At 42.8% G+C, this 15,907-nt stretch overlaps 1 protein-coding gene across 1 annotated transcript in view; it reads left to right on the top strand.

The window, feature by feature from the left end:
- Positions 1–4,204: 4,204 nt before the first annotated feature.
- TTLL5 (tubulin tyrosine ligase-like family, member 5) overlaps positions 4,205–15,907 on the top strand; it is a 343,961-nt gene continuing 332,258 nt past the window's right edge. The window contains exons 1-3 of the mRNA XM_006865602.1: positions 4,205–4,369; positions 5,648–5,817; positions 15,274–15,380. Coding sequence (XP_006865664.1) covers positions 5,744–5,817; positions 15,274–15,380 — 181 coding nt within the window. The 5' untranslated portion in view covers positions 4,205–4,369; positions 5,648–5,743. The remainder of the gene's footprint in view (positions 4,370–5,647; positions 5,818–15,273; positions 15,381–15,907) is intronic.

Genomic DNA, 15,907 nt, shown 5'->3' with positions numbered 1-15,907 from the left:
TGCATCCCACTCCTGGGCTCTACTAAGCTTAGTTGGTCAATCACTTCATACATTGTTCTCCGAGTTCCTTAGGCTCATCCACGCCCAGTTTCTTACCTCACAGGGCCAGCAGGCTGTCTTAGAATATTTATCCTAAACCTTTACCAGAGGGATAGGTGTGATGCAGTGGGTGGAAATGACAAACCCAAGGGGGGAAACGAAATGGAGAGAAGGGACAAGAAGAAAAGAAGGTGAATAATTGTCCCTATAAAATAATAATTGTCTCAGTGTAAGGCTTATAGAAATTGGGCTCCATATTCAGTTATGCAAATAGTACAGCTTGCAATAAGCAATGAGTAGAAGGAGCTCTGGTAGCGTAGTGGTTATGAATCGGGCTGCGAACCGCATGGTCAGCAGTTCGAAACTACCAGCTGTTCCGCCTGAGAAAGAGGCTTTCTGCTCCCGTAAAGATTTACAGCCTCAGTGTACAGGCTCACTATGAGTCGGAACCGACTCCACGGCACATAACCACCACCGGTCTGAGTCAACTCCACAGCACTAACTTTTGTTTTAGTTTGGCTTACTTTCTGTCCAAGGAGCCCTGGTAGCGTGGTGGGTTGCGCATTGAGCTTCTAACTGCATGGTCAGCTGTTCAAATCTACCAGCCGCTCTGCGGGAGAAAGATGAAAGTCTCCTCTTCCGCAAAGATATAAAGCCTTGGAAACCCTACCCAGGATTGTTATGAGTGGGAACTGACTAGACAGCACACCACCACCAAGTCTGTCTACCCAATTTCTACAAAATACAGCCCCAAATCAGAACTCCCCCTCTTGGCTAGAATCAGTTCTACAGTTTGCATCAAGCCTCGTTTTTCATTTTATTCCTCTGTAAGGGAAGTGGCTCAAAGGTGATTATAAATCTACTAGACACCTGCCTCGCCATCAATGATAGATCCTTCCAAGTTTGTACAACCTTTGAGTGGCACCTCTGGTGAGAGGTCAGTACTTGCATCCTGAGGTTTATCTCTACTCTGGGTCTCAAGCACATCATGTTCCATACATTTGAACAGTCTCAAACTTAAAAATAAATCAGCTGCTGCAACTTGAGAATTAAGGAGAAAATTTACTGAGAAGGAATCAGCAAGCATGATGTTGGGCTCCAAGAGAATTGATCAAAGCACTGGACTATAGGATAAACACTGGACTGCTAACCACAAGGTTGACAGTTCAAACCCACCAGCCACTTTCAGAAACCCTATACAGGATCATTCTGAGTTGGAAGTGACTCAGTGGCGCACAACAAGAAGTTATTACGGACACTGTGTGAAGGCCATAACGTAGCTATCTTATTTAATACTTAGAACAAGGTGCTTATTATTAAGTGTTGTCGAGTCGGTTCTGAGTCACAGCAGTTCTGCAGAGGGCTGCAGAGGAGTGACTCGTGGGTTTGAACCACCAACCTTGTGGTTAGCAGTCCCATGCTACACCAGGACTCCTTATAACAAAGTTGTTGTGGTTAAGTGCCATTGAGTCAGTTCCAACTCGTAGCAACCCTGTAAAGGGTTTCCAAGGCTTTAAATCTTTGCTGAAGCAGAAAGTTCCATCTTTCTCCCGAGAAGCAACTAATAGGCTCAAACTGCGGACCTTGTGGTTTGTAGTCCAGTGCTTATCTTATGGCGCCACTGTGCTCCCTTATAACAAGGTTGTTGTGGTTAAGTGCCATCAAATTGGTTCTGATTCATAGCAACCCTGTATAGGGTTTCCGAGGCTTTAAATCTTTGTGGGCGCAGAAAGTCTCATCCTTCTCCTGAGGAACGGCTGGGGAACTTGAACTGCAGACCTTATGGTTTGCAGTCCAGTGCTTGTCACATGGAGCCACTTTGCTCCCCTATAACTTGACTTTGCAATACTGCCTCCCTGTTGGGGATGTTTTGATCAAGTTTCCATGTTTGAGGAAGACAAGCATACCATATTTATCTACAGTCTGCATGGAAAATACATTACTTTTTTTTTTTTTAAAGCGTATATCACTTTTTGCTGAATAGAGATTTCAATTATTGTAATTTTAACCTTTTCATGACCAAATAATTTCTGCTTTGAGTATTTTTTTGTTGGTACCATGTATTTTTCAGTAATGGAAGGCAAGCTGAAATCAAGAGGAAAAACAAAAAAAAATTTTTTAGCAGTAATATGGATTTGGACACAATTATATGTCACAGATATGTCCCAAGTGTACTCTAATGGTAGGACTGGTGGGATGCAGCCTGTTTCTTCAGCTTCACGCAGGTCCTTCTGAGGCAGTAGCAACTACTACTACTGGGCTAGCAGCTTCCCAAGAAACCTGAGAGGCTGAAAATGTTGGTGGGTTATATATATCCCAGAGGTCACGAAAGGGTTAAATCAAACTCACCTGGACAAAGACACTAATAATGACAAGGTCGCTTCTGATTCAGGTGTTCTGGCCCACAGCTTACCTGCTGAGAGGTTAACTTCTTGGTGTGAGGTAGTAGTAAACTACCAGGCTCTCTGTCACTTTGGCAGTGTAAATTTCAGCATGGCTTTATACTACCCAACTGAGACAGAGACAGAGAGAGAGAGAGAGAGAGAGAGAGAGAGAGAGAGAGAGAGAGAGAGAGGAGGTGGCACACTGGGTTAAACACTGGGCTGTAACCTTTAAGATTGGTGGTTCAAACCCACCGGATGCTCCCCCTGGAGTCTGTCTTCTCCCATATTTAGTCTTGGAAATTCAATGGAGCTGTTCAACAACTCTGTCCTAAAGGCTCGCTACAAATGCAGAATCCATGGTAGTAGGTTTGATTTTTGGTTTGGCCTTTCCAGGCAGTTACAGCCTTGAGCCTAAATCCTCCATCTTCTTTCAGGAGATGCAGTTACCTGGAAGGCCTCCCTTTTCCACAGAACGAATGGCTTCCACTTCAAGAAATCCTTTTAGAAATCCTGGCAAATAGCTGATGAGGGTGGAACATGGCCACACTTCTGAACTGATCTATCATCCCTCATGCTAATATCCCTGTAACTTGGTGGTGGTTGTGTGCCATTGAGTCAGTTCCGACTCATAGCGACCCTGTATAGGGTTTTTGAGGCTGTAAATATTTATGGGAACCGAAAGCCTCATCTTTCTTCCACAGAGCAGCTGGTGGATTTGAACTACTGAGATAGTGGCTAGCAGCCCAACGTGTAACCCACTATGCCACAGGACTCCTTTCCTTTCGCTTTACTGTTGTTGTTAAGCGTCTTTGAGTTGGTTCCAACTCATAGGCACCCTGTATAGGGTTTCCGAGGGGCAGCTGGTGGGTTTGAACTGCTGACTTTGCGGGCAGCAGTCCAGTGCTTATCCTACAGCGCCACACCAGAAACTATCCAACATTTATTCCTAAATTTGTCCCAGCAAAGCTACGGTGTTAAATCGTAGATTCAGGAGGGAGTTCCTATCCTGGTCCTTACCCTTCAGTAAGGATTGGGTTTCCTCACCTGCAAAATGGAAAGGCAAGACCTACCTCGGTGGTTACAATGAGGATTACACGAGAAAGTGAAGGTCGCTCATTCGTTCATCCATCCATTCGTTCTCCGAACCTATGCAGCCTTCTCCAACCCCACTCCTGCGTCTCTGAAGCTTTTTCCCCCTCAAAAGATATCTTCCTTCCACACCACCCCCATTTTCCTACACTCTCCGGATCCTTTCAAACAAAGGCCATACAAACACCTACATCTGTATCCTCCGTCTTCTAGCCCATAATTTCATTACCTGGCGCTCGGACTCCCTGCACAGTAACAACAGCAGAAGCAGTTATCAGCCGCGAAGAAGGTCCTCCAAGTCAGCTCCAGCCTGGAGTCCACTTGGGACATATGTCCCCGCCCCCACCTTCAGTCCGGCTCTAGGATTGGGTCCTTTCCGTCATTCGTCGCTTTGATTGGCTGTGCCAGCTTTGCTTCGAGCAGGCGATGGGGAGTGAACCCCTTTACTGCCAATCAGCGGTTGCCGCTTTCCAAGCCTCATTTTAGGTACTCCGCCCACGCAGTGATTTCTCCTGTTGAGTAAGGACTCTGGGTCTGGAGCCAACCCTGTAGGGGCGGAGGAAAAGAAAGCGAATAAAAGAAGCCAAGCCCCCTTTCTGCGCCGTTGAGGGTAGGGTTCTGTGCCCTCGCTGGACAGTGGTGACGGTATTCGTCTGCGACCGAAGTCGAGCATTGTCAGCGCCGGGTGGCGGGCGCCTGCGCAGTGGCTCCGAGCGGGCGGTTGCTTGTTGGTTGTTGTAGTAACGGGGGAAGCAGCGGACTGCGGCGGCCGGGAGCCAGGCAGGGGAAGGAGGAGGGAAGTAGGAGCAGAACGCGGTCCCCGCCTGCCCGCCCGGAGCCATGGGAGGATGAGCCAGGTAAACTCCTGCGCCGGCGCGCTCTTTACCCGAGGGAGGGAGGTGTGCTCCCGGGTCTTGGCGGGCGCCGGCGGCTGCACTTCCCTCTCAGAGCCCGGGAGCTGCTGCTGGCTTCCGGGCGCGCCGGGCTGAAACGCTGCGGCGGAGTCGCCCCTTTCCTCCTAGAGGGAGCATCTGCGGACTCTCCTGGGATTGGGGTGAGCCTGGTTGGGATTGAGGGACTTGATTCCTATCGGACGAGGACGTTCTTTGGGCAGATGTCCTTAATCCTCTTCAGATCACCCTGCAGTCGCGGAAAGATGGTTATCCTTTGCTCGCTTGAAGGTTTTGTTTGTTTTAATTTAAAGGAGTTCCCCAACATTTTGGGAAAGATCGAGAAATCACCTAGGGAATTTTCCCAAGAACGCCTTTTGGGGTTTTCAATATTGCCCATTCCGCTGAAAATCTGTAGGGTTCAATGTGGGGTCAATTTTGGTTTTTTCTTTATGGTGTACATGACTGCAGAGAATGAAAGGTTTGGCAAGATTGACATCAAGTGGTTATCTTTGGGTAGTGGGATTATGGTAATTTAAACATTTTCATTTTCTTTGTCAGGAGTGTTTAGTCTTCTAGCTCTCCTCAACCAACACGTAGTACTTTTCCCTATGGAAAACTATTTCAATTTAAAATGAAAATGTAGAAATACCCCAATTTGAATATCTGTTTGAGACTTAGTTTAAAAGTGTGTGATTTTTAGTAAAGGAGAATAATTTTGACGAATGACCCTTCTCGCCTTTTCTTCCCACTCCCAACCCCCCAACTATTTATATGACTCTTGATTGAGGAGACTATATTAATCTTTTGGTTCAGTTGCTGTGTTTGTTTCACTGGAAACCTGAGAGCAGTTTGCTTGTCATAAAGAAATATTTGGCCCCTCATCTGCTGACTTCATGTCTTAAACCTTGAGTTTTTGCTTTTATTTTTAACCCAGATTAAATCTAGGCAATCAGCCACCTGCATCAAACTCTTAAAAGTTAAACAAGTCTCCCTTTTTGGTGCATTGTAATTTTAGTCTATAAAAATTAATAGGAAGTTTGAACTTAACAGATTAATACATAAAGCACAGACAGTGTGTTCGAAAAAGTCTTGATTTTTGTGGCGTGTTGGAGGCACTGTGAGAGAAGGTAAGCCTGAAGGTTGGGCACCATTTCATTATAGATTCATTTCATTATTTGGAAGATGGTTAGCAATAGTCAATAAATAGACAGCTGCATTGTGCTTTAGGTCACTTTCTTGCAGGACTCTGTGCCACCCAAATTGTTTGATCCAGTGAATCTGCAAGGAAAGGTCTCTGAGGCCCCCTGTCTGCTGACTGCATGACAAACCCCAAGGGAAATGCCAGTCGTGATGGCCCGGGACCTGGAGGAAACAGCGTCATCCTCAGAGGATGAGGAGGTGGTAAGCCAAGAGTAAGTAATTTGACCCTTTGTTTGCCTTCAGGATGGAAAATAGTTTTCTTTTACTTAATTCTTTTCTATCCAATATTCTTTCTTTGGTGTTATCTTCTATCCATGATCTAATTCAGTATCTTATTTGTTCTCCATCAGCTACCAGAAGTAAGACAAAGGCTCTGTCCTTGGGCTCATGAGTAAATATCAGCAAATATTGTTGTTAGTTGCTGTGCAGTCAATTTCAACTCGTGCTGACTCTGTGTTACAGAGTAGAATTGCTCCATCGGTTTTCTTGGCATTATTTTTAATGGAAGCAGATCATCAGGCCTTGTTTCCGGTAGACCAGCTGGATAGGCTCAGACTGCCAACCTGTAGGCTAGTAGTCGAGCACACACAGTTTGTGCTCTACTTTGGGATCTTAAGAATAGACGTTGTAAACTACAAGTAGTAGCTCTTACTGAATTCTTGATCCAAGTTCACAACATAGGAGATTTTGAAGGTATGGCGCTGCAGGATAATGGACCGCAAGGTCAGTTGGAGCTACAAGGTCAGCGGTTCAAACCCACAGCCGCTCCTCCGAAACTTTATACAGGGTTGCTATGAGTAGGAACTGACTCAGTGGCACTTAACAACAATAATATATATTGAAGAAAAGTAGGTCTCTAAATTCTGTGACATTGGTTATGCCAATTTTTTCAAAAGGCTTTCCAATGATAGAATGATGTGCTACAGAGAGCATGGGTGAGTCACCAGGGCAACTGTGGAGCAGAACTTTAGGATCCTGTTGCCTGCGCTGTGTTTATTGACTCATTGCTTTCCTAAATTCTTTCAGCTAAGAGTACCATTTCTTGATTTGTGGAGGTTCATAATAAAAATAAATGATTGTGATATGTGCAGCTGTTATAAAGGGTAACGGCTTTAAATACTGTATCTTGTTTTATTTGAAGGGTTATTCCTACTTTATTAAGTTCAGCCTTATAAATATGAAGAAACTTCTCAGGAATACATGGAAAGTAAGTGATAGATTGAGATTCAGACCTAGCTTTCCTTGATCTTGAAGCACTTTGCTATTTTGTCTCCTTGGTGTTGTGCTGCAGGATAAACACTGGACTGCTAACCACAAGGTTGGCGGTTCAACCCACCAGCTGCTTCTCACAAACGCTGTACAGGGTCACTATGAGTCGGAACCGATTCGACAGAGTCCTGGTGTGGCGCTGTGGGCTAATGCATCAGACTGCAAAGTCATTTGAACTGCAAGGTCGATGGTTCAATCTCACCACCTTCTCCTTGGAAACCCTATGCAGGGTCGCTATGGGTCGGAATTGACTCGATGGCACTTAACACAACAACAACAAAAGCAACAAATTTAATTACTTGTCACTTACAGTAGAGATTTTGGCTTAAAGTTAAGGTCAGTTTTTAAGATTCTCTGTGAGTCCCATTGGATATGTTGTGTGTTGTACAACCTGAAAATTTGAGGTAATTTGTCCAAGTCTGTTTTGCAGGGGTGTGGTTAGGATCAAATGGGATAATTTAGGGACTCACTTTGTCTATTATTAAGTACCATTCAGATGTAAGGAACCCTGGTAATGTATGTGGTGGGTTATGCATTGGGCTGCTCACCACAGGGTCAGCAGTTTGAGTCCACCAGACGCTCCACGGGAGAAAGATGAAGCTTTCTGCTCTGGTAAAGACTTGTGGCCTTGGAAACGCTATACAAGGTCTCTATGAGTCAGAACCGACTTGACTGCACACAGCCACCAGCAACATACGAATGTAAGACATTCTTCTTCTTACTGACTTCAGTGTTGAATTTGAGGTAGCCTTTCGTTATAAGGTAGAAGATCAGTTATTTAATTTGGAAAAAGTTATTGAAGCATTTGGTGAGCATTTGGGAAAGGCTTCTCATTGTTAAGTACCATCTAATTGGATCCCACTCATAGTGACCCTGTATAGGATTTCTGAGGAGCAGCTGGTGAGTTTAAGCTGCTGACCTTATGTTTAGGAGTCCAGTGCTGATCCTACAGTGCTACACCAGGACTCCTTTTCATCATTGTTAGGTCATAGAAAATAATATTAATTTGTCATTATATTTGGGTCATTCTCATTCAAGATAATTAAGTGGGTAATTCCCTCTGGGCTCGTAGCCTTCTTATTTCTGTGTGCTGCCTGTTCTTAATTTCATGAAGATTTTAATGTCTTCTGCAAGCATTAGTGTTTCTATTTTCAAGATTTTTTTATTTTTTATTTTTTTTAAACTGCATGGCCATCTCTGTTTTCAGTGAACTTAGAGGTTGGGCCTGACAAACATTAAGTTGAACGACATGAAGTTGCCATTTTGGTATGGAAAAATACTCAAATGTTGGCGATTTCTAACCGTCCAACCTAATAAATACTATAGTAGTTGTTGTTAAGTGCCATTGAGTCGTTTTCAACTCATAGTGACCCTGTGTAGGGTTTCTGAGGAGCAGCTGGTGGGTTTGAACAGCCAACCTTTTGGTTAGGTGTCCAGTGCTTATCCTACAGCAGTACTCAATAAATACTTTGAATGAACAAATGAAAGTTGATGCCTAGGTTCACCTTAGACCAGGAAATCTTACATTTTTGGTGCCATGTTGTTAGTTCTGAAACGTAGTGACCGAGAGACACTGCCTAGTCCTGTCCCCGTCCTCACAGCTGTCCTTAGGTTTGAGCCCATTGTTACAGCCACTGTGTCAGGCCATCTTGTTGAGGTCTTCCTCTTTTTTCACTGATCCTTTACTTTACCAAGCATAATGTCCTTTTTGTAGGGACTGACCCCATAACTTGTCCATAGTTTGTGAGACAGAGTCTTACCATTCTTGCTTCTAGGCAACTGCCAGCTGAATTTTTTTAAATTTTGGTCATGGATCCCTTGAAAACAGAAGAATGTTTTGAAGGGCTTAAAGTATATGTCATTAAAGACTACCAATTACATTTAAATGCAGTTTAAATATTTTTAGCAAGTAAATTTGTGATACAGTTTATGTGCTTTGAAATTAATACATGCAAAAAACAAGATAATTTAAAATACGGGAAAATAAAATTTTATTTTCTAAATAAAATAAAATTTTATTTTGTGTTTTCTAAAATACCATAAAAGCTGATTTATGCTTAGTTGGTGTAAGACTGTGAGTCTGTGGGGTGGTCCTTTATTGACAAACCGTTATGGGTGGGAGTAAGTGGGAAGCCACATAGGTATCTGGGCCACTAAAATGAGTGTCAACATTTAGTGGCCGAATGATTATTAGGAGAGGTCTCAGTCATTATCTAGCCTCGTCACATCTTGTCTAGACAAGATGTGATTACGTGGGATCTAGTAGGGAGGGTAATACCCACCTTAATTTAGAGTTTAATAATGTTCTGATATATCTGTTGTTAGCTGCCCTCGAGTTCTTTCGGACTCAGTGATCCTGTGACAACAGAATAAAATGCTACCCAGTCCCTGCGCCATCCTCACAATTCGTGTCAGGCTTGAACAACTGTCATGATTTAAAAGTAGCGTAGTGGTTACCAAATCGGGCTGCGAACCTTAAGGTCAGCGATTCGAAACTACCAGCCACTCCGCGGGAGAAAGATGAGGCTTTCTACTCCCGTAAAGATTTACACCCTCGGAAACCCTGTACAGGGTCGCTATGGGTCGGAACTGACTCAACGGCACTTAACAACAACAACAATTTCAGATAGAGTCAAAGGCACAGAAAATAGTAATACTGCTGTAAGCTATTGCCAATATCCGTAATTGAGAAATGCTAAATTTCTAGTAGAAGTTAGTGAAAATGAAGGTGCCATTTCTTTTCTACTCAAACTTTATTACCTTTTGTTCTTCTTCCTATCAAACTCTTGTTGAGTTAAAAAAAAAATTAATTTTGTTGTTACTAAAAATATACACAGCAGAACACACAACAACTTAACAGTTTCTATGGATACAATTCAGTGATGTTGATTACATTCTTCAAGTTATATGACCATTCTCACCCTCATTTTCCTAATTGGTTTCCTCTCATTAACATACACTCACTCACTGCCCCCTACGGTCCTACCTAGTTTTTCCAGTTGCCTCCAGTTGATTTTTGACTGCCCATTTCGTCCCATTAGCTCATGTGTATAGGACCCTTAGGACTCCTGGTGTGGCGCACCAGACTTCCAGACTTGGTGTGGTGCACTAGACTTGCAGACTTCCACACTGCAAAGCAGTTTGAACTGCAAGGTCGGCGGTTCAAAGCTCCTTGGAAACCCTATCAGGGTCACTATGGGTTGAAATCGACTTGACAGCATTTAATAACATAGGACTCTTGTTTTAAGCATTAGGAATCCTAAGTCAATAGACTTAGATTTGATACATTTTAGAAATTAAAAAAACAAAAACAAAAAACCACATAAAATCAATTCTGACTCATAGTAACCGTTTCGGACAGAGCGGAACTGCTCTATAGGGTTTCCAAGGCTGTGAGTCTTTACAACAGCAGCCAGCCTCATATTCGTTCCCCAGAGCAGCTCGTGGGCACCCCACCTTTCAGTTAGTACCCCATGTTGAACTCATAATGGCACAAGGGCAGGCCATTTTTAGAAGTTGTTGTTACGTGCCGTCAAGTCTATTCCAGTTCACAGTGATCCTGTGGGCAACAGACTGAGATTACTACCCGGGCCTGTGCTGCAACCTCTGTGTCAGTCCATCTTGTTGGGGGGTCTTCCTGTTTTTCGCTGACCTACTACTATACTAAGCATGATGTCCTTCTCATAACATGTCCAAAGTATGAGAGATGAAGCCTTGCTATTCTGGTTTCTGAGAAGCATTCTGGCTGTACTTCTTCCAACACAGTATGTTTGTCCTTCTGGCAGTCCATGGTACTTTGTGTATTCTTCTTCAGCACCATAATTCAAATGCATCGATTCTTCTACGGTCTTCCTTATTTATCGTCCAACTTGCACATGCATATGAAATGATTGAAAATACCATAGTTTGGGTCAGGCGTGCCTTAGTCCTCAAAGTGATATCTTTGGTCTTCAACATTTTAAAGAGGTCTTGTGCACCAGATTTGCCTAATGCAGTACATTGTTTGATTTCTTGACTGCTGCTTCTGTGAGTGTTGATGGTTGATCCGAGCAAAATGAAGTCTTGGACAACTTCAATGTTTTCTCTCTTTATCATGATTTTATTTATTGGTCCAGTGATGAGGATTTTGTTTTCTTTACATTGAGGTACAATCCATACTGAAGGCTGTAGTGTTAGATCTTCATTAGTAAGTATTTTAAGTCCTCTTCACTTCTAGTAAGCAAGGTTGTATCATATCATAGGTTGTTAATGAGTCTTCCTCTAATCCTGAAATCCTGATGCCACATTCTTCATATAATCCAGCTTCTTGGATTATTTGCTTAGCATATGGATTGAGTAAGAATGGTGAAAGGATGCAACCCTGACACACATCTTTCCTGATTTTAAACCGTTCAGTATGCCCTTGGTCTGTTCTAACAACTGCCTCTTGGTTTATGTACATGTGCCTCATGAGCACAGTTAAGTGTTCTGGAATACCCATTATTTGCAGTGTCATCTGTAGTTTGTCATGATTTACACAGTTAAAAACCTTTGCATAGTCAAAAGAGCACAGGTAAACATCTTTCTGATACTCTCTGGTGGTGGTGGTTATATGCCGTGGAGTTGGTTCCGACTCATAGCGACCCTGTTACCTGTACAGGGTTTCCGAGGCTGTAAATCTTTACGGGAGCAGAAAGCCTCATCTTTCTCCCGTGGAACAGCTGGTAGTTTCGAACTGCTGACCTTACGGTTCATAGCCCGATCCATAACCACTATGTTACCAGAGCTCCTTTCTGATACTCTCTGCTTTCTGGTAGTCTCTGCTCAACTAGGCTGCATTAAAGTATTAATGCTTTGCAGTCCTGGACTTTAGGGCTAGAAACTGTGCAATCCCCATTTTCCTTGGCATTATGTCAAGAAATAAAGGCAAAGGAACCATTTTTGTATATTTTGCTTATGGTTCCCAAGTACAGATTAATATGTAGATGTCGAAACTTTCATGTAAAAATTTGATACAGGCTTTCTTTAGTCACTGAAAAAAATCGTTAATGTTAGTCTTTATCATAAATGTCAGTTTAAAAGATCACGGACAGATGATTTTACAATGAGTTCTACAGTAGGTCAGAGTAAGAAGGAATCACTGTGGGCCACAGACTCTGGGAAGGGCCCAGGTTGGTGGTGAGGCTAGAACTGATCCTTGTTGGATAGGATTTAAAACCAGAGGGAAGTGAGCAATGCAGTTACAACAGGAAATGGTGCAAATAGACACACAGAAGCAGGAATGCAGAGGCCGCTGCTTTGTAGCTCTGTCCTTGAGTTCTGTAGGCTGGAGCACAGGAGTGCTCTTAAATGTTGAAGTAGTCTTAGGTTTTCAGTGAAGTTTAATATACAGCTGGTTTTAATTGTATGCAATCAATTACTGTCATTAACCACCTAAACTCTTTGTTCTTGCATGCCTAAAATTGTAGAATTTTCTTAATTTATACCAGCTTCTAGCGTGAATAACAATTTAAAGTCCCAATTTTAACTTTCTGTCAAATCTTTTCCCTTTAGCACCACCTTGTGGGAACTTGCTTATAATGACAAGTTAGCTCCTGCCTTAACTTTTTTTTTAAACACCTTTTTTTAGTTGACTTTATTGTATTATGGCACTATAGGATAAGCATTGGATTGCTAATCGCAAGGCCACCGGTTCAAACCTACCAGCCACTCCTCTGAAATCCTATATAGAGTTGCTATGAGGTGGAACAGATTCGATGACACTCTACAAAGTTGAATTAATTATTTGTTCCCCTCTTACCTTTTCCTAAGGAGCCCTTGTGGGGCAGTGGGTAAGTGTTGGGATGCTGATTGAAAGATTGGCAGCTGGAACCTTCCCAGAGGCTCTGTGGGACAAAGCTCTAGAGATGTGCTCCTGGAAACATTCCACCCTGGCTAAGCCAGTGGGTTGTGTGAGGTTTCTCTGAGTTGGAGTGATTCAACAACACCCAGCAACCACAACTTAACTTTTCGTAGGTTGTAGTGAAAAGATATCTCCGTCAGGGATTTGACTTCAGATACTAAGAGCCTTGGCTGTTCTCAGTGTGTATCTGTTCATTGTGTGCCTGTGTGGTCTGCTCAGGCATTTCTAACTTGTAGTAGCAGCAATCCATTGTTTGTAAGTGTTGTTATGGCACAGTGGTGCCAGTTTGTAGCCAGTGCTGGATTCACAAGGAACTGGATCGTTTCCGAGGTTTCCATCCAAGACTGTAGTTTTGGCTGCTTGCTTTTCTCTATTCTCTGACTTAGAAATAGAGAGGAAAAATTAAAGCTGGATGAGATGATAGGAATCATCTGGGCCGAGGCCCACATTTTACAGGTGTTTAAGATTAAAAAGCAAACAGACACGTAAACCACAAAAACATGGTGCTAAAAAATGTACCTTATAAACCCCGTTTCTCACAAATGGGCACTAAAGTCAAAGAGCAAGAGTAATAAGCATTCATTTTTAGAAAACACGAAATGAACTCGGAATGGTGCCCACATTGCTTTTTTCACTAAAAGGCTGTTGGCAGTTGCCAGTAAGTCTGAATACTGCCTTACTTCTAAGATTGGTAGATCATTTGTATCTTGGGGTGGGAGAGTCTGACTTGGCCTAACATTGTGGTAGGGGTGTGGCCAAATGAGTTTGTCAGAGCAATGTAAATCCTGGCTAAGTAGGTCTTATTCCATCTAAGGGGTTTGATTAGTTGCGTTTCAGAGGGGTTGTGTTCAAGGTCTTCTGTATACAGATTATCACAGAAATGTGATCAGGAAAGCAAAGTGTAGGAAGCACACAGGCACTGAGGGTCAAGTCCTGCTTCCTTTACTTAACCAGCTGTGTGACCTTGAGTTAGTTATTTCTCTGATGCCTTCAGTTTGTAGTGTCTACAGGATTAAGGAGATGATATGTGGAGTGAAGGCTCTTGGTTAATTGTTGGCTTATATTAGGGCCTCAATTCATGACGTCTTCTTTCCCTTCCTATCTCAACGCCCTAAGGTGGTTGAAGGTATGCACATCCCCAACCTGAGTAAATAGGGTGTTCCAAAGTTTGTGGAATCCTGGTGTTGTGCTGCAGGATAATGTATTGGACTGAAAGGTCTGTGTGGACCTCAAGGTTGGTGGTTAAACTCTACCAGCCACTCCTCGGAAACCATACATGGGGTCGCTATGAGTCAGCACTGACTCAGCAGCACTTAACAACAACAACAACAGAAGGTCATGGGGGAAATTCCCTTATCTTTTAATTCCATTTTCCACGAACTTTTTGAAGCCACCTTGTGTCCATCTGTCTTATTAAACTGAGGTTTCCTGAGGATGAGGGCAGAGAATAAAATCACAAGTTCTTTCTGTTTTATGGTTTTTTTTACTGGGGGAAAAATTTCGTATGTTGTTAGGTGCCACTGAGTCAGTTCCGACTCATAGCGACCCTATCTATGCACAACAGAATGAAACTGCCGAGTCCTGGGTCCTCCCCACGTCCTCGCAGACCGTTTAGTGTAGGCTTTCTTTAAACTAAGTAGGTTTAGTAGATTCCCTGTATTAGTTTAGGGTTCCTGGCTCAGAATTTTAGAATGGGTCATCAAATTGACTTGAAGAGGGCCTATACTGTATTAGCTCCGATTCATAGCCACTCTGTGTATGACAGAATGAAGCGGTGCCCACTCCTATGTCAAACTCACCATGTTTGATCCCGTGGTTGCAACCACCCTGTCTATCCATTCCATGGAGTGCCTTCTGCTTTTCTGCCAGAATTCAGCTTTACTAAGCATGCGTCCTTCTCCTAAGATTCCTCACTCCTGATATTGTGTCCAAAGTAAATGAGATGAAGTCTCACTAGTCTCTCATCTAAGGAGCATTATGGCTGCACTTCCTCCAAGACAGATACGTTCTGGAAGTCCACGGTATATTCACTGTTCTTTGCTTATGTGATTAATTATAACACATCAATTCCTATAGATCCTAAAGGGTTTCTATAAATTGTTGTGAATATTTTTAGGATTCCTTATGATGCAAGGGACCAAAACATAACTCAGATTGTCCCAAATAGTGAGGGGAATTAAGCACTGGACTGCTAATCACAGGTTAGTGGTTCAAACCCACCAGCCACTCCTCAGAAACCCTATACCAGGGTCACTATGAGCTGGGACTGACTTGACGACACTGAGCAACACCAAACAACATTCTTTAGGCAAGACTTGCTCTAGATCTCAATGTTTGTCAGCCAGGATCTCGTTTCTCTCTATCCTCCAGTCAGGCCCTGCTGACTTCCTCCCTTACCAGCAGCATGTGTGCTGTACACATGTGTATGTTATTTGTGTGTGTGCTTTATATGTTGAAAATATGATAATTCCAATTTTGAGCTGTCAATCAGGCTTTTTTCCCCCCTCCCTTTTTGTAGGGATCATCCATGTATCATGTGGACAGGAGGCTGCAGGAGAATCCCAGTTTTGGTGTTCCATGCTGAGGCGATTCTGACAAAAGACAATACTATCCGAGTCATTGGAGGTAGGTATGACCTTTTCCCCAGATAGCAGGGCCAGGTGTGGCCCTAACAACATTGCCTCACAGAATCTGATACCACATATAATAGGAAAAGGGCCATGAACAATGAAAATAAAATTGCTTTGTTACACTTGAAAGGGTTGTTTATAATTTTGTAGATTATTTACTCTTTGTGTTTAAATTTTTTTTCTCAAAATTATGTGTGTTAATTACTTTTTATTGTGAAATACATATAACGGAATCTACCATTTTAACCATTGTAAAGTATTCAGTTCATTGGCGTTTAGTGCATTCACACTTGGGCCCCCATCACCTCAATTTCCAAAAGCTATCTTTATTACCCCAAACAGAAATGAGGAGTAACTCCCTAGTCCCTGGCAACAGCTAATCGAATTTCTTTGTCTTATGGATATTTCATGTGAATGGAATCATAGACTGTATAGCATTTTGTGTGGCTTCTTTGATTGAGCATATTTTTAGTGTTCATCCATGTTGTCGATGTATTAATACTTCATTTCTTTTCTTTTTTT

This window comes from Chrysochloris asiatica, unplaced genomic scaffold (genome assembly GCF_000296735.1).
Source record: "Chrysochloris asiatica unplaced genomic scaffold, ChrAsi1.0 scaffold00079, whole genome shotgun sequence".
Lineage (NCBI taxonomy): Eukaryota > Metazoa > Chordata > Mammalia > Afrosoricida > Chrysochloridae > Chrysochloris > Chrysochloris asiatica.
This window is presented reverse-complemented; position numbering and strand designations above follow the sequence as displayed.